Source organism: Onychomys torridus, chromosome 6, assembly GCF_903995425.1.
Source record: "Onychomys torridus chromosome 6, mOncTor1.1, whole genome shotgun sequence".
NCBI lineage: Eukaryota > Metazoa > Chordata > Mammalia > Rodentia > Cricetidae > Onychomys > Onychomys torridus.
In genome coordinates, this window is record NC_050448.1 from 85356640 (window position 1) to 85380778 (window position 24139).

The following is a 24139-nucleotide window of genomic DNA, read 5'->3' on the forward strand; positions in this document are numbered from 1 at the left end:
AGGTAGCCTCCCTGGAGTTGTGTAGCAGTCTAGTCATCTTTGTTTTACATCTAGTATCTTCCTATGAGTGAGTACATACCATGTTTGTCCTCTGAGTCTGGGTTACCTCACTCAGGATGATTTTTTCTAGATCCATCCATTTGCCTGCCAACCTCATGATGTCCTTGTTTTTCTCTGCTGAGTAGTACTCCATTGTGTATATGTACCATATTTTCTTTATCCATTCTTCAGTTGAAGGGCATCTAGGTTGATTTTAGGTTCTGGCTATTATAAACAAAGCTGATACGAACATAGCTGAGCAAATGCCCTTGTGGTATGATTGAGCATTCCTTGGGTATATGCCCAAGAGTGCTACAGCTGGGTCTTGGGGGAGAGGGATTCCCAATTTTCTAAGGAAGTGCCATATTGATTTCCAAAGTGGCTGTACAAGCTTGCACTCCCACCAGCAGTGGAGGAGAATTCCCCTTGCTCCACATCCTCTCCACCATAAGCTGTCTTCTGTGCTTTTGATCTTAGCCACTCTGACAGGTGTAAGGTGATATCTCAGAGTCATTTTGATTTGCATTTCCCAGATAATTAGGGATGTTGAGCAATTCCTCAAATGTCTTTCAGCCATTTGAACTTCCTCTGTGGAGAATTCTCTGTTTAGTTCTATAGTCCATTTCTTAAGTGGACTGTTGGGCATTTTGATGTCTAATTTCTTGAGTTCTTTATATATTCTGGATATCAGCCCTCTGTCAGATGTGGGGTTGGTGAAGACCTTTTCCCATTCTGTAGGCTGTCACTTTGTCTTGTTGACAGTGTTCTTTGCTCTACAAAAGCTTCTCAGTTTCAACAGGTCCCATTGATTGATTGTTTCTCTCAGTGTCTGTGCTACTGGTGTTATATTTAGAAAGTGACCTCGGTGCCAATGTGTTCAAGAGTACTTCCTACTTTCTCTTCTATCAGGTTCAGAGTAGCTGGATTTATGTTGAGGTCTTTGATCCACTTGGATTTAAGTTTTGTGTACGGTGACAGATATGGATCTATTTGCAGCCTTCTACACATTGACATCCAGTTATGCCAGCACCATTTGTTGAAGATGCTTTCTCTTTTCCATTGTACATTTTTTGCTTCTTTGTCAAAAATTATATGTTCATAGGTGTGCGGGTTAATGTCAGGGTCTTCAATTTGATTCCATTGGTCCACATGTCAGTTTTTATGCCAGTACCAAGCTGTTTTTTATTATGGTAGCTCTATAGTAGAGCTTGGGGTCGGGGATTGTGATGCCTCCAGAGGTTGTTTTATTGTACAGGATTCTTTTGGCTATCCTGGGTTTTTTGTTTTTCCATATGAAGTTGAGTATTATTCTTTCCAGATCTGTGAAGAATTGTGTTGGTAATTTGATGGGAATTGTGTTGAATCTGTAGATTGCTTTTGGTAAGATTGCCATTTTTACTATGTTAATCCTGCCTATCCATGAGCATGGGAGATCTTTCCATTTTCTGACATCTTCTTCAATTTCTTTTTTCAGGGACTTAGAGTTCTTGTCATATAGGTCCTTCACATGCTTAGTTAGTGTAACCCCAAGGTATTTTGTATCATTTGTGGCTATTGTAAAGGGTAATGTATCTCTGATTTCTTTCTCAGCCTGTTTGTCCATTGTATATAGGAGGGCTACTGATTTTTTTGAGTTGATCTTGTATCCTGCTATGTTGCTGAAGGATTTTATTAGCTGTATCAGTTCCTTGGTTGAATTTTTGGGGTTACTCATTTATACTAACATGTCATCTGCAAATAGGGAGAGCTTGACTTCTTCCTTTCCAATTTGTATCCCCTTAATCTCTTTATGTTGTCTTATAGCTCTGGCTAGAACTTCAATTACTATATTGAATAAGTAGGGGGAGAGGGGACAGCCTTGCCTTGTTCCTGAGTTTAGTGGTATTACTTTGAATCTCTCTCCATTTAATTTGATGTTGGCTGTTGTCTTGCTGTAGATTGCCTTTATTATGTTTATGTATGTTCCCTGTATTCCTGATCACTCCAAGACCTTTATCATGAAGGGTGTTGGATTTTGTCAAATGCCTTTTCTGCATTTAGTGAGATGATCATGTGGTTTTTTTCTTTGAGTTTGTTTATATGGTGTATTACATTGATGGACTTTCGTATGTTGAACCACCCTTGCATCCCTGGGATGAAGCCTACTTGATCATAGTGGATAAATGTTTTGATGTGTTCTTGGAGTCTGTTTGCCAGAATTTTATTGAGTATTTTTGCATCAATGTTCATGAGGGAGATCGGTCTGTAGTTGTCTTTCTTTGTTGTATCTTTGTTTGGTTTAGGAATCAGGGTAATTGTAGCCTCATAGAAGGAGTTTGGTAATATACCTTCTGCTTCTATTGTGTGGAACAATTTAAAGAGTATTGGTATTAAGTCTTCTTTGAAGATCTGGTAGAATTCTGCAGTGAAACCATCAGGTCCAGGGCTTTTTTTGGTTGGGAGACTTTAATGACTGATTCTATTTCCTTAGGGGTTATTGGACTATTTAAATGGTTTATCTGGTCTTGATTTAACTTAGGTATGTGGTACCTATCCAGAAAATTGTCCATTTCTTTTATATTTTCCAGTTTCCTGGAGTAGAGGTTTTTGAAGTATGACCTGATGATTCTCTGGATTTCCTCATTGTCTGTTGTTATGTCCCCCTTTTCATTTCTGATTTTGTTAATTTGGATGCTCTCTCTCTGTATTTTGGTTAGTTTGGATAAGGGCTTGTCTATCTTGTTGATCTTCTCAAAGAACCAATTCTTTGTTTCATTAATCCTTTGTATTGTTCTCTTTATTTCTATTTTATTGATTTCAGCTCTCAATTTGATAATATCCTGGCGTCTGTTCCTCCTGGGAGACTTTGCTTCTTCCTGTTCAAGGGCTTTTACGTGTGCTATCAAGTCACTAGTGTGAGATTTCTCCAGCTTCTTTATGTGGGCATTCAGTTCTATGAATTTCCCTCTTAGCACTGCTTTCATAGAATCCCATAAGTTTGGGTATGTGGTGTATTCATTTTCATTGATGTCTAGGAAGTCTTTAATTTCTTTCTTTATTTCTTCCTCAACCCATTGGTGATTCAGTTGAGCATTATTCAGTTTCCATGAGATTGTAGGATTTCTGTAGTTTTTTCTGTTGTTGAAATCTAACTTTAAACCATGGTGGTCTGATAGAACACAGGAGGTTATTCCAATCTTTTTTGTATCTGTTGAGATTTGCTTTGTGGCCAAGTATGTGGTCAATTTTAGAGAAGTTTCCATGGGGTGCTGAGAAGAAGGTCTATTCTTTTTTGTTTGGGTGGAATGTTCTGTAGATATCGACTAAGTTCATTTGAGCCATAACATCAGTTAAGTCCATTATGTATCTGTTAAGTTTCAATTTGGCTGATCTATACAGAGGTAAATGTGGGGTGTTGAAGTCTCCCACTATTAATGTGTGGGGTTTTATATGTGATTTAAGCTTTAGTAATGTTTCTTTTACATATGTGGGTGCCCTTGTGTTTGGGGCATAAATGTTCAGAATTGAGACTTCATCTTGGTGGATCTTTCCTGCAATGAGTATATAATGTCCTTCATCATGTCTTTTGATTGATTTTAGTTTGAAGTCTATTTTGCTGGATATTAGGATGGCTACACCAGCTTGCTTCTGAAGACCATTTGATTGAAAAGTCTTTTCCCAGCCTTTTATTCTTAGGAGGTGTCTGTCTTTGTCTTTGAGGTGTGTTTCTTGTATGCAGCAGAAAGATGGGTCCTGTTTTTGTATCCATTCTGTTAGTCTGTGTCCTTTTATGGGTGAATTAAATCCATTGATATTAAGGGATATTAATGACCAGTGATTGTTCATTCCTTTTGTTATTTTTATTTTTTGGTGGTAGTGTGTGTGTACTTCTCTTCTTTGGGATTTACTGCTGTGGTGTTATCTATTGCCTGTGTTTTCATAGGTGTATCTGCCTTCCTTAGGTTGGAATTTTCCTTCTAGTGCTTTCTGTAGGGCTGGGTTTGTGGATAAGTATTGTTTAAATCTGGTTTTGTCTTGGAAGGTCTTGTTCACTCCATCTATGATGATTGAATGTTTTTCTGGGTATATTAGTCTAGGCTGGCATCCATGGTCTCTTAGTGTCTGCATTATATCTGTCCAGGTCCTTCTGTCTTTCAAAGTCTCCATCAAGAAATCGGGTGTTATTCTGATGGGTTTGCCTTTGTAAGTCACTTGGCCTTTTTCCTTTGCTGCCCTTAATATTCTGTACGTTTAATTGTTTAATTATTATGTGGTGAGGGGACGTTTTTTGGGGGTCTAGTCTGTTTGGTGTTCTATAGGCTTCTTGTATCTTCAAAGGCATTTCCTTCTTTAAGTTGGGACAGTTTTCTTCTATGATGTTGTTAAATATATTTTCTGTGCCATTGAGTTGGTATTCTTCTCCTTTCTCTATCCCTATTATTTGTAGCTTTGGTCTTTTCATGGTGTCCCAAATTTCTTGGATATTTTGGGTCATGACTTTGTTGGTTTTAGTGTTTTCTTTGACTGATGAATGTATTTCTTCTACCGTATCTTCAACACCAGAGATCCTCTCTTCCATCTCTTGCATTCTGTTGGTTATACTTGCCTCTGAAGTTCCTGTTTGTTTACTCAGATTTTCTATTTCCAACATTCCTTCTGCTAGTGTCTTCTTCATTTTTTCTATTTCTCTCTTCAGGTCTTGGACTGTCTCCCTTGCTTTTTCATGATTTTCTTTCAAGGATTTATTGTTTTCTTCTGTTTTAATTGTCCTTTCCTCTAGTTTTTTTATAGCGTTCTTCCCATTTTTTGTTTGTCTGTTCCTCTACTTTATTTTTGATTTCTTGTATATAAGGCTCTAGCCTCTTCATGATGTTACTTATAAGGTTGTTTTCTTCTTCTTCTTCCATTCCGTGATGTTCAGGTCTAGCTGTTGGTGAAGGGCTAGGTTCTGGTGATGCTGTATTGCTCTTTATTTTGTTGTATGTACTTCTGCCTTGACATCTGTCCATCTCCCTTTGGGTTTGTTCTTGGTCTTATCATTGTAGTTGGTCCAGACAGAGCTGACAGATTTAGGGAGCCTCTCTCTGGTCCAGATGGAAGCTCTGGGCCAGATGGGAACGCTGGTCCAGATGAGAGTGCTGGCCTAATGGGAGCTGGGGGGCTGGACTCTGAGTCTCGGGAAGTCCCTGGGGTCTCCTTATTTTGTCCAGATGGGAGCTCCTCTTGTCCAGAATGGAGTTCCTCTGGTCTCTGGTCCAGATGGGAGTTCCAGGGCAGGATAGAAGATTGGGGCTGGTCTCTGATTCTCAGGAAGTGGCTGGGGTCTCAGGCAGATGGGTGTGGGGGCAGGGTGGGAGACTGCAGTGTTTTTCTGCAGTCTTAGAAAAGGGGAGTCTTCCCGCAGGGCCCACTGATTGGCAGGAAACTGGGTCCAAGTTGGTCAGGTCCTCCGTGGTGGCCTGCTTCTGGCGGTGGGACCCAAGTGCAGTTGCCTCTCTGGCTATAACCCCAGGTACTCACCTCTGGTCCAGATGGGAGTTCTGGGGTGGATGGGAGCTGAGGGTTGGTCCGATATCTTATATTTTTTATATAATGAGTTACAGAGGTTTATATCCTCTAAATTTAAACTTTGTGTATTGGGTAGTCTTATCTTTTTTCTTTGTGTGTGTGTGTGTGTGTGTGTGTGTGTGTGTGTGTTTGCCCTGGCTGTCCTGGAAGTTACTTTGTAGACCAGGTTGGCCTCAGACTCATGGAGATCCATCTGACTTTGCCTCCCAAGTGCCAGCACTTGGGTATAAAAAGTATGCGCCACCACTTCCTCCTGACTGTCCTATTTTTCTTTTGTAGTAAATAAATAGAAAATTTGGTATGGAAGTTTAAAAATGACATTTGTGAGCTGGCCACAAGCCATCACTCTGGGTTGATTCCTGGGAATTGATATAAAAGCACAAGGAGACAGCCACTCTGGAAAGGTGTCTTCTGACCTCTACAGGTGTTCTGTGGCACACATGCCCCACATCTCTCTCTCTCTCTCTCTCTCTCTCTCTCTCTCTCTCTCTCTCTCTCACACACACACACACACACACACACACACACACACACACACATATGCATGCACGCACATGACACTCTAAAAAATGACAGTCTTAATAATTTTGAGAATATATTTGTTTCAGGAAATTTAGGTGATACAGAAAACTTCTGAAAGAAAATAAACATTTCGTATAATCCTGCTCTTAGTTTCTTTTCTTATTGCCGTGATAAAATACTTTGACCAGCTGGGAGGCAGTAGCGCACACCTTTAATCCAAGCACTGGGAGGCAGCGCCAGGCGCATCTCTGTGAGTTTGAGGCTAGCCTGGGCTACAGAGTGAGATCCAGGACTGGCACCAAAACTACACAGAGAAACCTTGTCTCAAAAAACAACAAACAAACAAACAAACAAAATATTGACCAAGGGAGGCCACAAAGACTCCCCACCCCTCCCCAAACTATTGCCATTGCTCGTGTCTTCCAGAAATAGATGGTAAGAGTATTGCTGAAGACAGCACACTCTTTGGTCACAGAACATGGAGAAATACGCTGGTTCTGACCTGGGAACATGCCCCCTGCTGTCTAGCTTTCATATGCTGAAAGGTGAGATGCAGGCTTCTGGGGAGAAAGTCATCTCAGCCCTGAACCTTGAGAGCTAAACAAACGACTGGCCAGGCGAGCTATATCCATGGGAGCAATGGTTTCATGAATGTTATAGGGGCAACTAACTACTTCCTGATTGGACTTTAGGCCTGCTGCAAAGAAGAGAATTCTTGTCTGGTACTGTAAACCTGTTCAAGAGTTGGGGGTAGAGAGATCATAGGACTCAGGCGAACCACTATGTTTTTTCTGCATCAACACCTGGTCCCCTGCTTTCTAAATACACGTTTATATCCAAAGATTAGTGTTGCTCTTAGCCTTTGTCAGAGAAGCATCTTATGGCAGTAGTTAATGCAGACTCATAACTGGTTGAATAACTGCCAAGAATAAAGGAATGCTTACCTGTAAATAAGTCCTCTGTATTACCCTCCAAGACTCAAGGGAACATTGAGTCCCCAGCTGAGAAAATCAGAACGGAAAAGCCAGAGGATGGGGAGGTGTGTGGAATGAAATGGCTGTTACACCGATGAACTCACAATCACTGTGATTATCTGCACAAGAGATAAATATGATTGGGCCTGTCAATCTTTCCACAGGAGGCCCCACCATTCCTTAGGGATTTTGAGCAGTTAATGGTGGCTAGGGGAACAGGTGTCACTTGTGTGTTTGGTCTTTGGTCTTCCTACCACCCAGCTCCCAAATAAATCATACATGGAAGGCTTACTTTTACTTGTAAATGTCCGGCCTTAGCTTGACTTGTTTCTTGCCAACTTTTCTTAACTTAAATTGTCCCATCTATCTTTTGCCTCTGGGCTTTTCCCATTCTGTTACTTCTATAAATCTTAACTCTTACTCTGTGGCTTTCTGTGTAGCTGGGTAGCTAGCCCCTGGAATTCTCCTCCTTCTCTGGCTATTTCTTCTTTTTCCTCCTCCCGGATTTCTCCTTCTGTATTCTCTCTGCCTGCCAGTACCACCTATCCTTTCTCCTGCCTTGCTGTTGGCCGTTCAGTTTATTAAACCATCAGGTGTTTTAGACAGGCACAACACAGCTTCACAGAGTTCAACAAATGCAACATAAACAAAAGTAACACACCTTAAAATAATATTCTACAATAGCCACTTTTTTCAGTGATGTAATTCCTAATAAGCTGCCTGTGGTCCAGTAAATGACCTCTTACAGTTTCACAAACAACCCAGTTAAACTCAGTGGGTCACATGGAAAAAGACATGGAAATAGCAGAGGAATTTCTTGGGAAGAAAAAAGGTTTCACTGGGAAAAGGGGGATGAGAGAGGGTGTAATAGGATGTGAAAATCACTGAAATTTATTATGTACATACATGAAACTGTCAAAGAAGAAAACTGATAAAATCAATAGAAGGAGAAAAGGTTCTTCTGGTTCACAGTTCAAGGGTGCAGTCCATCCTGGTGGGCAGTCAGAATGGCAGGAGCTTGAAGCAGCTGGTCGACAGAGAGAGATGAATGGATTCCAGTTTGATTTCTCTAGTTTATATAGTTTGGGACACCATCTAAGGATGGTGCCACCCACAGTGGGCAGGGTTTCCCTTCTCAATTAATATAGTCGAGATTGTCCCCCAGGTGTGCCCAGAGGGTCATCTCCCAGGTGATTCTAGGTTCTGTCAAGTTGACAGTTAACACTGCTATTTAGAGATCAATTTTTTACATTTTGATCAGTTTCATAATTCCTTATAGACTTTGTTTCTCTCTTGGTTTCTTTTTTCTTTAAATGAACTCACAGTCATGTGTGTGTAGTTTTGTGTCCCATGTTTGTTTTAATGTTATATTGTGTTTTTATTTCTTTTGCAAACATAATTTTTAGTGTCTGGGAAATAGTTCAGTGTGTGGCTTTCCTGGAAGGAGTGAAGATATTCTAGAGACACTATGCCCTACTTCCTTTGGCTATCAGACTATGGAAGCAATGGATTCCAGGTCATAGGACTTTCCTAAGGAATGTTCTGCTGGGAGAAGGAAAAGACTGGCTTGTTTTCCACCAGAAGGAGAGGTTTTCTCCTGGAAAGACTTCACACAGCTCTGACAACCTGTCATGTTGCTGAAAAGGCGAGGCTGGAGCAGGGACTGCTTCATTCCGTATACCTCTGGCTCTCTGCTTAAACCTGAACTGTATGGAAAGATGGACCTGGTGGGTGGTATGGCACTGGACCACTTTCTTTCTAATATGGCTGTGCTTAAGAACTGCCCCCCTTTCTTGTTTTCACCACTGTACCTTTTTAATTTTTTCTTAATTCTGATTTATTTTTACTTTTTAAAAATGTGTACGTATGTGTGCATGTATGTGTATGTGTGTCTGTGCATGGGTATGTGCAGTGCAGGTACCCATGGGGGCCAGATGCTTCAGATTCCCTGGAGCTAGAGTTACAGACAATTGTGAACAGCCTGACATGGGTCCTGGCAACCAAATTTTGGTCCCCTGCAAGAGTTGTCCACATTCTTAATTATTGAGTCATTTCTCCAACCTCATTTTGTTTTTAATTGGCTTATTGAGGACAGGTGGCCCAGTGTGGCTTGTTAGCCTGGCTATGACCCTAACAACTCTGGTAACAGTATGTGAATCATCTAATCATTCTTATACTGTTAGTTCTGATCATTTATAAACAGTAGTGCCATCATTATTTACGCAGGTTTTTAGACCTAGTTATAGTCTGGTTAATTAGATCTGGTCATTTGCTGCCCTAACATAGATATACTCCAGTGTTGTGGACTTTTATGCTGTTCTTGACTGTTACCACCACGACCATTTGCGGAGCTGAAAACCCTCAGATAATTAGTGAAGTTAAAATGCCTTTAGGAAAATATAGTGTTTCTGTTATCCCTATTGTGATGATTAATCTTGGTTACCAACTTGAATTAATTTGTAATCTACTAAGAGACTTTTTGGAAGAATTAATGTAGTGGGTAGCCATTCCAGCCTTGACCTGGAAGTTCCAACCCCCACTGAGGCTTCGGTAATGGTCACGCCCACAAGGCGGGGCTGAGGGAGGACGCTGAAGACCCAGGATTGAGAGGAGAGGCTTCTCTTGGTTCCAGGACCCTGGACACTGGAGGTAGACCGAGCAGAGTTCTCCAGAGAACACTGCCAGACTGCACCATACCTTTCCCAGACCTTGCAACCTATCCCTTCATTTGTAAGTTACCCCACAAAATAAACCTCCCTTTTAACTACGTGGAGTGGCCTTAATAATTTCACCAATATATGGCGCCCAACGTGGGGCAGATGATGGGTGTGTGGTGTATCGGTTGGGTTGGTATATGGGTAGAAGGCTTCAGGGCAGCACTCTTCAGCAATGTATGAAGAGGTCTGAGGTAAAAGAGGTTCTATTTTTGCCTTGTGAATTCATCTACTCTTGTTACTGCTGCTGCTCTACCATCCTTTGACTGACGCTGGAACCCAGCTTTTTTAGTCTTTGTGGTGGTTTGAGTGAGAATGGTCCCTGTCAAGTCCATATGTGTAATAACTTGGCCCCAGTTGGCGGAACTGTTTGGGAAGTATTAGGAGGTGTGGCCTTGCTGGAGGAGGTGTGTCACTGAGGTTTCATAAGCCTTGCTTAATTCCCAGTGTGCCTTCTGCCTCTTACTTGTGGATCAAGATGTGAGCTCTCCTGCTGCCATGCTTTTGCTCACCATCATGGACTCTAAATGTCTGAAGCCACAAGCCTCATTAAACCCTTTCTTTTGTTGCCTCTGTCATGGTGTTTTATTGCAGCAATAGAAAAGTAAGGCAGCTTTAAAAACTGAACTGAAGACCAGTGGCTCCAGGAAACCTCTGGGCCTTCATTCTAAGATGAGACTGATGAGCTATCCAGCCCCATGCACTGAACCTCTCTGAAGTTTTCAGCCTTTTCAGCATATAGACAACCAGTGTTGGACTACCCAGACCATGTTGTCTAAACCAATGTAATAAATCCTGTTTGTGATATATGTTCATTTAACCAGTTTTGTTCCTTTACAGAACCTTGACTAATACATCTGCTAATAGACCTTCATTTGTTATGGGCTGAGCTGCATCTCTTCAAAAAGATATGCTGAGGTCTTAGCCTCCAGCATACCAGAAAGGGGCCTTATTTGAGAACATGATCTCTGTATGTGTAATCAGTTTAGGGTATTAGGATGAGGCTTTATTCTGTTATGGAATGGTACTCTCATAAAAGATGATCATGGTGGTGATGCCAAGACTGTTATATAATGACAGAAAGACTTGTAATGCTATATCTATATGCCAATGAAAGCTTGAGACTAGGAGAGAGACAGAGAACAGATCCTACCCTGGAACTATCAGAAGGTCCATAGTGCTACTCACACCTTGATTTTGGAGTTGTGAATTAAACCATCTAGCTCTGGGTGCTTTGCCACAACAGTCTTATAAAAATTGATATACTTTCCCCTCTGTTTTATGTTGTGAATTATCTGATACCAGGATAGTAGAGTCTTAAGGTACATCCTTTTCAGTTCGTATGTACATGCAACCTCTTTCTTCTGAGTCTGCAAAGTGCTTGCAAGGTGGCTAGGAGAGGGTACTTACTAGTGATAAGAGAATTTTGGAATGTTCTAAGTTAAGTTGCAGGTCACAGAATGGAGATAAAGATATAAAGGTGGTCATTGTAATCTGTGGATTCAAGTGAAATCAGCGGAAAAGAAAATGGCACATTCTTTTCTTGTGTGCTGGAAGATCACACACCAAGACCACATCACATTTGTTTTAGAACCATCTAACTAGTCAAGAGTAATAGGAACTTTTCTTTATGGCCTAACCTCCTACCCCAGGTCTCTTGACATTTCACATGGTCTCAGTCCTTTATCTGTAGGTCTTGTATTTCTTTTCTACAAAATTTCATCACATAACACCCTGGCTCTTTAGGTCTAGAAGATGTTTCCCCCTTCAACTGATGTCTGACTTTGTGCTGGTACTTCAGAGGATTTGTACCAGGACTGGTTCTTTCACCTTTTGGATGTCATTTAATATAGCTCAATAAACCCTTATTTCATATTCCCTTTGTGTTCAAGAGTTTAACACTGTGTTCCAACATTTTCCCATTGATCCTAGAGCCAATGCTTTCCCCACAGTCTAAGTACTGGCCCTGGCTCACTGCATCTGACTTTTCCTCCTCTGGTCTTCAGTTAACCACAAGTGAAGCATTAATAGTAGACAGGATTAAGTCCTTACCAGACTCTACCCATTGCTGCAGGGAGCTTTTTAGGCTATAGGGCAGTTTGTGAGGCAGATGGGTGCACGAGGGCTGATGTACTATCAGACTGACCAGCTGGAGGCATTCAAGTCCTACTGTGAACTAATCTTTTGAACATTCCTACCCAAATTTCTCGGAATTCCTGCTCTGTTCTGTTCATATGGTCAAAAAACAGAGTTGGAAATGTGTAAATAAAGTAAGCATAATTTCACCACCAGTGTTCTTTCTTGCATGGAGCTTTTTGGGGATTGAGGAAACAGAACTGAATTCCTTTTTATTATATTTTCCTATATACTACGTTTGTTCAGGGCATTTTCTGTATTTTTTTTTTTTTAAATCTCACACTGTCTTCATAGGAGCCATGTTTTCAGATGAGGGAACAAAAACTCAGGATGGCTAAGTATTTTTGCTTTACATTGGCTACCCCAGTGAATCACAGCTTTTAGGACTTTTGCTTTTGTGTGGGCCTGTGTCTTAGTGAACTGGTTATTTAACTTTCTTTGGTTTTGTAGATGTGAGCAAAGTTAATAAGACTTGTACACAGGGCTTATGGTCTTGATGGGCTGCCTCTTGAGCATCTAGGGAAGAAGCCCAGGTACTCAGTTGGAGAGATTGCATGAAGAGAGATGCTTATTGGTATAATCTATTCAGTAAAATGGATAAGTTATAATTTTAATGAATTACAAACTATAATTGTAAACTCCATAAATTTTTATAAGATAAATATGCAACTTGAAAACAGCTTCCAGATTAGGAAGCAGAACATCACTAGCATCATAGAGCCCCTTTTATGCTCCCCCGAGTCACATGAATTATCATGACTTTTTAATACTGTGTGAGTCTGAAATAGATCTTTGTGAAATAAATAGTCACACTTTGCTCATACTATTCCTTTTATGGAACTGTTTTATGTTTTTGGTAGTGTCTTGTTCATCCTTTACAAAACTTCATTTTTGACTCTCTCTTATTCACCCATTTTGCTTATAATCTTTCAACTAATATACATTTAGCACAATGTAATATACTTTACAGAAGTACCATGTGCTAACTGATTGTACTACTGGAGTTTCTAATGTAAAATATTTAAAAAAATATTAATACTCTCATATGAATTTGCCAAGTCCTTAGGGGAGTTTATCAGTCTTTGAATTAGATTACATTTAGTATAGTGATTGTGATAGATAATATGTCAACTTGATACAAACTAAAGTCATCTGAGCGAGAGGAATGTCAACTGAGAAAAATGCTTCTATATGATCAAGCTGTAGGCAAGCCTGTAGGGCATTTCTTAATTAGTTGGGTTGTATAAGAAAGCAGGCTGAGTGAGCCATGGAGAGCAAGCCAGTAAGCAACACTGTTCCACAGCCTCTGCATCAGCTCTTGGCTCCAGATTCCTGCCCTGCTTGGGTTCCTGCCCCCACTGTTTTTTGATGAGCTGTTATAGGGAACTGTGGGTGAAATAAACCCTTTCCTTCCCAAGTTGCTTTTTGATCATGCTGCTTCATTGTAGCAGTAGTAACCCTAGTGAAGATGGTGATTTACATAGCAGGTTGTCAATTAAAACAATTTAACAGATGAGCATAATATTTGCAGTTCCTTAAGTAAGGATTAGAGCTTATCATTTGAAGAAACATTTGTTTGTAGGCCAGTAAACTGCCTAGTCTGGAGCTTGAGACATTTGATTCTTATAAAGAAAAATTGAGAACTCTGTATGAAAAAGTATTTTTGTTGATGGATTAGTAATGCCTCACATGTATATAGTTTCTCATACATAATTTCTATAAATGGTTTATACAAATGAAAAGTATGACTGCATTTATGGCAGCTTTTTTATGTATTTTTTTTTAAAAACCAGGTGACAGTAAAGTTGATATAAGAATGATACATGAATTCATGATTTATCAGGATAATCCACAGGATTATCAGTGAGATGGTTCTGGGAGAAAGGCGCTTGCTGTGCAAACCTGACAACCTGAGTTTGGTCCCTGATCCCACACTGGAAGAAGAGAACTGATTCTTGAAAGTTGTCTTTTCACCTCCACGTACACACTGTGGCACTTGGACATGCCTAGGATCCACGACAATAGCCAGCATGGCACAATAACCCTAAGGGTATGGTAGTGACACAAATACCTTGGCAGTAACCAACAGCTCTCTTATTGGACTTATGGCTTGCTCAACAAGAGGGAAATCTTGGCTGGTACTGGAAACCTAGCCAGTTACCCAGGGCTAGTGAAGTCATGGATCCTGGAGGAGAACCTATAACTACCACTTACCAAACCAGCACAATCCCTAACTACTTTATAAGTATTTGTCCTTATGCCCACAGATCAGTGTGGTCTTCACTCCTCCTCATCAAGGACATTTCTCTTTGCAACAGATGGAGACCATTCTAGAAGATCACAACTGATCAAAATGCAGAGCTGTGGAGCCCAGTTCCAACTGATCTCATCTCTAATACAACTCCTGCACCTAAGGTTCAGGGGACATTATTGAAGAGGAACAGAAAGTTACACCTTCTGAGTCTCACCAACATGACTGCCTAAACAATACCCAAACAAGGATTACTCCAATAGACATACTAATGTGGGAGGAGGAAAGCTCAAGAAACTTCAACCTCAGACAAAGAGTGACATGCAGCTAAGGAATTCTGAGAGCTAGATAGTCTTCCCCAGGGAAGGGCATACCACTTGGTCATTAAGGAACAAATGATGAGCCTTAAAACATGTATATACAAGTAACACTATGTGGACTAATCAGGGTGTATTTACATATTTAAGAATATATACAGATATAAATATATTGACACACACATATATCACAACAATTAAAAAGAAGCCATGTATTTGAGAGGGCAGGGGAGGGTGTATGGGAAGGGTTGGAAGGAGGAAAAGGAAGGGGGAAATGATGTAATCACATTACAATCTTAAAAAACAGAAAGATATAAGAAAAGTAAAGAGAAAAGAATCTGACTTTATTTTTTGATTTGGAAAGTGATACGTGTTATATTTGTGTTTTGGAGTTTGAGGAGAATATGGATTTTTTAAATTTCCCCTTCACAACATCTAGCAACATGAAAATGAACTGTATAGTAGGCATAAATATATACATATGCATACATGCCTTGGTAAAAACCAACAGCGCTCTCTCTTTTTTATCATTTTTCTTTATGAAGAAAATTTCTACTCACTCCACATACTATCCACAGATCCCCCCTCCTCCCTCCTCCTACCTCCTAGCCCTCTCTCCCAAGCCACCTGGCATCCCCACATCCCCCAAACGGAGGTCTCCCATGGGGAGTCAGCAGAGCCCAGCACACTGAGCCTAGGCAGGTCCAAGCTCCTTCCCACTGCACCAAGTCTGTGCAAGGTGTCACACACAGGCACTGGATTCCAGAAGCCTGCTCATAGACCAGGGACAGATTCCGATCCCCTCGCCTGGGTGCTCCCCAAACAGTTGGAGCCAATCAACCATCTTCCGTATCCAGAGGGCCTAGTCCAGTCCCATGGGGACTTCCCAGCCACCAGTCCACAGTTCATGGGCTTCCACTAGTGTGGCCAGTCATCTCTGCACATCCTCCCATCATGATCTTGATGTCCCTCACCTGCAGTATCTCTTTCTCATCAATTGGATTCCTGGAGCTCAGCCTGGTGCCTGGCTGTGATCTCTGTATCTGCCTCCATCAAACACTGGACAAAGGCTCTATGATGACAGCTAGGTTATTTGCTAGGCTGGTCACCAGAGCAGACTGGTCCAGGCACCCTCTGGACCACTGCCATCAGACCAAGGTAGGGTCAATCTTGTGGATTCCTGAGAGCCTCCCCAGCACCCTGCCTCTTCCTATTCCCAGGATGTCCTCATCTATCATGGTATCTCCCTCACTGCCCTCCCACTCTGTCCCTGTTCCAGCTTGACCCTCCCATTTCCCTATGTTTTCATCCCCAACTCCTTGCCCTCTGTCACCATCCCCCCAGTCCACTCATGTAGATCTCATCTACTTCTCCTTCACAGGGTCATCCATGTGTCCTTCCTAGGGTCTTTCCCTGTTAGCTAGCCTCTCTGGATTGTGAGTTGCAGATGTGAGTGGCCATCCCTTCCCTCATTAGTATCCACTTATGAGTGAGTACATAATATGTTTGTCCTTCTGAGTCTGGGTTACCTCACTCAACATTTTCTAGTTCCATCCATTTGGCTGCAAATTTCATGATACCATTGTTTTTTACTGCCAACAGATCTTTTATTGGACTTCAGGCCTGCTCAGCAAGAGGGAAAAACTTCATTATATATATGTATACACATATATCTAATTATATATGATATATACATAAATATAATTTAGTTATATGTACACATTACACACACACACACACACACACACACACACATTCATGTATCATTTGAATTATTTAACACAGTACATGTTCCTGTTCAAAGAGCTTGGTTCTCTAAGGGTGTTGGATCTTTTGAAGCTTACTTTATAAACAGACCTTTATTCTTGTCCCCTGAGTCAGGTCTTTAGCACTAACTTTCTCAGTTCTTTTCAGTAGGTATAATAGTCAAATCTGTGGGGCCAGATGTGGTTTGAAATTTAGAAATTGGAGTTTAGAGTAATGCAGTGTGCCTGTGATATCTAATATCCTAAGTGATGTCTGGGCTATGAGCTATTATACTCATAAATTCTTCTGTTCTGAAATATGAGTGTTCACATTTAATTAGACAAATAACTAAGTAAAACTTATCTTGTCTCAATTTAAAGGGACTTTTCTGCTGAATGTAAACTTGATGCCAACCTTTTGGAGTTCTTAGGCTTTGAGTTATGAATTTGGGAGTAAAGACCCACCAAACATAGGCTTTTAAATCAAATATAGTTGCATTCTAAGCATATTTTGCTTTGTCATCTTTTCAGATACTTATCTTTGTATTTTTCACTTTTTAAAGGAATAATAGATGCTACAGAAATAATTGATGCAGTGAAATCATTGGGAATCCACATTTCTCTCGCTCAGGCGAACGACATCCTGACAAGGTCAGCCTGTGCTTCTGTTTTTTTTATTAGTTTTGTGTTTTATGGTCTGTGCCAGAAACTAATTGCTATACATGTGACATTTCAAGTTCCTTCTCTCATTTTATAGAGAGAGTGTTTTAAAATTCAAATGGGTTTACATTTATGAGATGACATATATTTCTTGAGTCTGTAAGTGCAGTATGTTATTCAGTTTTGACTTTATTAATTCATCTGCACCCATACTTGTGGTAAACACATTGAATTTTTTTTCTCATGGGCTCTGGGGAGTTGGTTAAGTGCTTGTTGTGAAGCATGAGACTTGAGTTCGATCCCCAGCAGCCACATAAAATCTAGGGATGGTGGCATGCTTGGGAATGTGGAGACAGATTAATTCCTTGGACCCTTTAGCCAGCCAACCCAGCCTAGTCAGCGAGTCCTGTGTGAGTGTGTGTGTGTGTGTGTGTGTGTGTGTGTGAGTGTGTGTGTGTGTGTGTGTGTGTGTGTACTTGACACAAGCTAAAGTTATCTGGGAAGAGGAACCTCAACTGAGAAAACACCTTTATCAGATTGCCTATAGGCAGATTGCTGGGGCATTTTCTTGGTTAATGACTGATGAAGGAAGACTCAGCCTACTCAGTGGGCACCACCCCTGGGTAAGGTGGTCCTGGGTTGTGTAAGAAACCAATGATCAAGCTATGGGAACAAGCCAGTAAGCAGTGTTCCTTTATGGCCTCTGCTTCAGTTCCTGCCTCCGTGATCCTGTCCTGAGCTTCTGTTTTTGAGTTCCCTATATGATAGACTATAAACTGTAAGATGAAATGAACCCTTTTCTCCTCAAGTTGCTTTTGGTCATGGCCTCATAACAGCAACAGAAACCTAACCAAGACACCCCAGATCTCAGTGAGGGACCTTAATTAAAAAAAAAAGCCAATGAAGTAGATGACTCCTGAGGAATGACGTCAAAGATTGGCCTCTTGCCTCCACATGCACACAAATCGAATGTACATGCACACACACACACACACACTTGTGATGTATGCAATTTGCTAAAATTTGTTCCTAATTTTTGCAATTGTTTTCATAAGAGAGATTGTCCAAATCGCTCTTCTGTGCTGACTCTCTTAATTTTGCCTTTTAGGGTATATTGACCAGGAATGAGTTGGGGGTCTTCTTGTAAAACATAGAATAGAGTTGGATTATTGTCCTAGTTATGTTTCCTGTTGCTGTGATAGAATAACTTGACCTAAGCAACTTAAAGGACAAATGTTTATCTGACTCTCAGTTCCAGCAGCAGGTCATGTTACATCCATAGGCAAGAACAGAGAGCCATGAGCTAACTCATGCACACCTGCACTCAGCTCACTTTTCTGCACTTTATACAGTCCAGGAAGAACAGAACTGCTCATGATGGGCAGGTGTGGTGATATGTTGTACACCTTAATAAACTTTGCCTGAAGATCAGAGACGCAGAGCAAGCCATAGCCACCACCTCTTACCTCACAAACTCCTCAGCCTGAGAGAGCTTCAGCCAATAGGTCTCTAGTTGAATGAGCTTCCTCAGCTGAAAAAGCCTCTACCTGAAAGAGACACTTCAGCTGAAAAGCCTTTAGTTCCTGTCTCTTCACACCTTATGTACCTTTCTCCACCTAGCCATCACTTCCTGGGATTAAAGGCGTGTGTGCTTTCCAGTACTGGGATTAAAAGGTGTGAGCCACCACTGCCTGACTCTGTTTCTCTCCTAGACTGAATCAATCTCATGTAGTCCAGGGTGGCTTTGAACTCACAGAGATCCAGACAGATCTCTGCCTTCTGAGTACTAGGATTAAAGGTGTGTGCCACCACGGTCTGGCATCTGTGTTTAATCTAGTGCCTGATCTTCAGGCAAAGTTTATTAGGGTACACAATATATCACCACAGACAGGTCTTCCCATCAATTAACATAATCAAGATAACCCCTCACTGACAATCTCAGAGGATAATCTTAACCTAGACAGTCCTGAACAGGTGTGCCTGGAGGCTTGTCTCTTAGGTGTTCAGTTGACAATTAATATTAATCATTACAGTTCTTCATTTCTTAAAAGTTTAAAAGAACTTGCACAAAATCTTGTGTTTTCTATGTGGGAGAATTCTAATTAAATTTCACTAACAGTTACAGAACCATTCATACTTTCTAGTCCTTCTTAAGTCAGTTTAAAAAAGTTGTGTTTTTAAAGCTGTATTTGTGTGTTCGTGTGCGTGTGTGTGTGTGTGTGTGTGCGCGCGCGCGCGTGAGTGTGTCCATGTGTGTCCTATGAGAAGCACTCTACAGATTCAACCCAATATCTGTCAAAAATACCTACCACCATTTTCCATAGAAAGAAAAGAATCTTAAAATTTATATAGAAGCATAAAAGACCCTGTGTAGCCAAGGCAAATATCGAGCAAAAAAGAACAGTGCTGGAGGTATTACTGTACCTGAATTCAAATTATATTACAGAGCTACAGTAATAAAAACATCATGGCACTGGCACAAAATCAGACAGGGAGATCAACAGAAGAGAATAGAGGACCCAGATATAAGTCCAGGCAACTATGCCACATGCTTTTTGACAAGGATGCCAAAGTATACACTGGAGAGAAGACAGCCTTTAGGGTGTTAGGGAAACTGGATGTGCTGAGAATGAAACCAGTCCCTTATCTCTCAGCCCACACAATAATTAACTCAAACTGCATCAAAGACCTTCTGAGACTGCAGAGGAAAAGCAGGGGAAACACTCCAAGATGTAGGTGTAGGTAAAGACTTTCTGAACAGGACTGCAGTTGCTGAATAAGTAAGGGCAGCAATTTACAAACGAGACCATATGGAATTAAAAAGCAATGAGGATAGACAACCCAGTGGAGAGCTGGAGAAAAATTCTGTCAGCTGTACTCCAACAGAGGATTAATATTTAAAAGTCTATAAAGACCTCAAAACATCAAACAACAACAAAACAAAGAACCCTGTTGAAGACCGTCTGTGGGGTTGGGGAAATGGCTCAGTGGGGAAAGTGCTTGCTGCATGGGCATGAGGACCCAAGTCCCATCCTCAAAACTCATGTAAAGCTAACAGAATGGCTTGTGCCTGTGATCCAGTAGCAGGGGTGGAGACAGTGAGATCTTGGGTGTCTGCTATCCAGACAATCTAGATGAAACTCTGACTATAGATGTAACCATCTTGTTAAGTAAGAAACACAGAGCCAATTGCAGAGTTAAAAGCCAAGAGGTCAGAGCAATAGCTGAGAGCTGAAAACCTTACCCTTCACTGCTGCTCTGTCTTTCCTCTCAGCAAGAGACCTACTTCCTGTGTCCTGTCTTTTATATAGACTTTCTGTTCTGCCTTCTCATTGGTTGTAAACCCAGCCACATGACCTCCTAGTCACTGCCTGTCTATACAGACCTCCAGGTCTTCTATGGTAGGTTGAGATTAAAGGCGTGTGTCACCATGCTGGCTGTGTCCTTGAACACACAGAGATCCTCCTAGCTCTGCCTTCCAAGTGCTGGGATTAAAGGCGTGTACCACCACTGCTCAGCTTCTGCTCTGGCTTGCTCTGACCCCAAGGCAACTTTATTAATATACAAATAAAATCACATTTAAGTACAAATAAAATATCACCACACTCTGACCTTTGGGTTTAGAGTCTATCTTAAAAAATAAGCTGTGGCACACGCCTTTAATCCCAGCACTCAGGAGGCAGAGGCAGGTGGATCTCTGTGAGTTTGAGGCCAGCCTGGTCTACAGAGCTAGTCCAGAACGGGCTCCAAAGCTACAGAGAAACCCTGTCTCAAAAAACCAAAAAAAAAAAAAAAAAAAAAAAAAAAAAAAAAGCTGGAGACTCGATGGAGGAAACACAATCTAAGGTCAACTGTAGTTCTCCACACATGCCAGCACAGAAGAGTGCACCTGCATGCATGCACACACACACACACACACACACACACACACACACACACACTCATGCACGCATGTGAGATCATGGGCCATCTGGTGAAGCTACTGTCGTTTTGCTGAATGGCTATGATGTGTCTATCAAATCACCTTCTAAGTAACTATTTTTGTCTAGCAGAGGATTACTATTGCTGTCAGCTTTGGTCAGAGACGCTTCTCTTTGCAGCGGTCAGAGGTATCTGAATCAACATGCTAGGAGTGAGTGAGCGTTGGATGCTCAGCCGTAAGTGGGGCATCTCTACCACCCCCTAAAAGGCTCAGGGAGTATCACTATAGAGGGCTAAAAGGATGTAAGAGCCAAAGGAAGTTGGGGAGAAGTTGTGTGGAACGTGACTTAGGGCGTGGTATGGTCTTTGCACTCGTAACTCACAGCATCTGTGGTTTCCTGCACAAGATTTCACCATTTTGGGCTCATCAGTATCCTGTCATGGAATGAGGGGACTCATGGGTCCCACCCCTGAGGATATATATGTAGTTTCTGCTTGACGGGAGGGGAGACATTTTCTTCAGTGGTTAGGTGCCCATGCTCCATTAAGCAAATCTTCATGTTCCTGTAAGCAAATCTAACTAAACCTAACTAAGCACATTGGGTCACACACACACACACACACACACACACACACACACACACACACACATGAACACAGTACACACAACATGGAAGTGTAAGTTCCTCCTTGGGAAGAGAACAGAAGAAGTTGGGGGGAATAAGAAAGTATAAAGGGGAAGCAAATTATGATCTAAAGACATGTACATATATGAAAATTACCTAATGAAACCCATTATTATGACAATTAGTGTACTAATAATAAATATATAAATAAATAATATTTCAAATATATTGACATGTTTTTTCATCATATTCTCATATTATTTTTTTTTACAACTGAGATTTTATTGATTGAGGAACATTGCACAGACATGCCAATTCTTAACACATGTGCTATAGTTGGAAAGTTTTCCAATCCTGCCTGGCCCCAAGGTCCCACGTTTCTCTGGTCCCACCTAGTTCGCAGCCCCACAGCCGCTTATAAAATAATTACTCAGAGGCTTATATTAATTACCAATTGCATGGCCTATGGCAGGCATATTGCTAGCTAGCTCTTTTATTTTAAATTAACCCATTCCTATTTATCTGTGTTTTGCCACGTGTTCTGTGGCTTTACCAGTCTGCTGGCATGTTGTTCCTTCAGCAGCAGCTGGTGTCTTCTAGACTCCACCCCTCTTCTTCCTGTCTCTCTTGTTGGATTTCCTGCCTGCCTCTAAGCTGCCTTGCCATACACCAAAGCAGCTTATTTATTAATCAATGGGAGCAACATATATTCACAACATACAGAAAGACATCCCACAGCATTTCCCCTTTTCTATCTAATCAAAAAGGAAGGTTTAGCTTTAATATAGTAAAATTATATACATATATATATAACATATATATATATATATATGTTATATATATATATATATATATATATATATATATATATATATATATATATATAACAACAGTTATCAAGCAAGAATTACAGTTACAATATCTAGTCTATTTGTATTTGGTAAAATTAAAGGATATAGTTTATCCTATATTTGTGAGTTAAGGTTTCATATCTAATTTATCTTTTATTATAACCAAGGAAAATTATAACTATCTAGTCTTTAACTACATCAAAGACCTCAGAAGGATATAATATTACCTAAGTAACAGGAAATGCATTGTAAACAACTTCCAAAATTTTGGAAATGACAGAGATAGCTGGCTGCCTGGACAGTCATCCAAAGTACCTCTGTAATGTTGGGGCATTCATCTTTAGCCAATAGGATTAGAGTTTTTTTAGTCACTTCTCTTTGCGTCCTGTAGAATATTTGGCAGTCTCCTCTGCAAAGCAGGAACCTGAAGAACCATTTTGCCTTGTAAAGTTTAGTGGTCACCTTCCTATGGGTCTTGTTTATCTAGTTTATATAACATATGATCAGCAGTCCAGTTAAGAGCAGTTTCTTGCCCAAGTGGCTATTTTTGTCAAGAAGATAAACTCCATATAGAGTATCTTCAATGCCCATCTTTTTCTTTGAAGTAATTGGTGCTGCCAGGAGCAGATGTGTCTCACTGCCCAGAAAGTGTAAGTTTTAAAAACATTTTAAATGTCATATTTTGTAAGTCTTTGAAGTGTTTGAGCATTACCTACCTAATTAAAATATACCTATGTATACCTAAAAAACTTAACTAACATGACTATAAGTATGATTATCATAGATGACTATTAATCTATTTTTAATTATATTTTATAATTTTAAATGAATTGCATAAACATAGTACCTTAAACAAGAGTAGAAATATACATATAGTTTAACAAAATTGACTTTAAATTTGTAATAAACTAAAATCTATAGCAATGTAAAACATTTTAAACAAGTTGTTGCTCTTTAAAAGTACATTTAATAATCTACCCTTTCATCCTAACATATCTATAATATCCCCCTTTTATTTTTAGAAAGAGATTGTATTTATAATCAACCCTCTTTAAATAAAAATAAACATTTATAAAAAAATATTTTGGGAACTTGGGTGTAGCATCTCATACTACTTTTTGCTGATTGGGGCACTGGTAATCTTATGGGGATCCTGAGAACATTAAGAATTATAGTTAAATCTTGGCTGTAGTCTGTGAGGATGAATTGTCTCAGCCAGTTATTCTGAAGCTGATTTTGGATTTTGGATCATTTGGGCCATGGTGTCATTGGAGACCTTTCAGGGGGTCTTGGCTGGTCAAACCATATTAGCTTGGAAGCAGTCCATAGGTTCTCATCTTCTGTGGAAACAAAAGCAGAACCTCTTTTCCAAAGCAACATATCCTTAGACATAAATTTTGAAGTCAAGATACCTTTAAAATAAATAAATATATATATATATATATATATATATATATATATATATATATATATATTTGTTTAATTTAGTAGCCTTTACAATCAAATGTCTTTCTGTAGTTAAAAATCCCAAAGACAATATAATCCAGACTCTGTGTGTGATTTCTGTCTTTATGTGGCTTATTTTTTTATATTACTTTTTACTGTCTCTTTAAAGTCTTCATTTTTTAAAAATATTTTTTTTATAACTGTCTATCCTCTTTTTCCTCTCTCTTCCAGCCTATGTATGTTTTTACACAACTATAAACCATTTAGAGTTTCATTTCATCTGAATCTGACTTATTGTGAAACTATAATCCTCTGACCAGGAGAGATTTTAAACTGCTAAACTGCATGTTTAGGACTAAAGCAGCATCCTTGGCTGCTGACTCCATCCAT

General features: G+C 40.2%; 1 protein-coding gene across 1 annotated transcript in view; it reads left to right on the forward strand.

Moving 5' to 3' along the window:
• Window positions 1–24139, forward strand: part of LOC118585877 (calcium-binding mitochondrial carrier protein SCaMC-1-like) — a 56368-nt gene that overhangs the window by 6962 nt on the left and 25267 nt on the right. The window contains exon 3 of the mRNA XM_036190847.1: window positions 16809–16896. Coding sequence (XP_036046740.1) covers window positions 16809–16896 — 88 coding nt within the window. The remainder of the gene's footprint in view (window positions 1–16808; window positions 16897–24139) is intronic.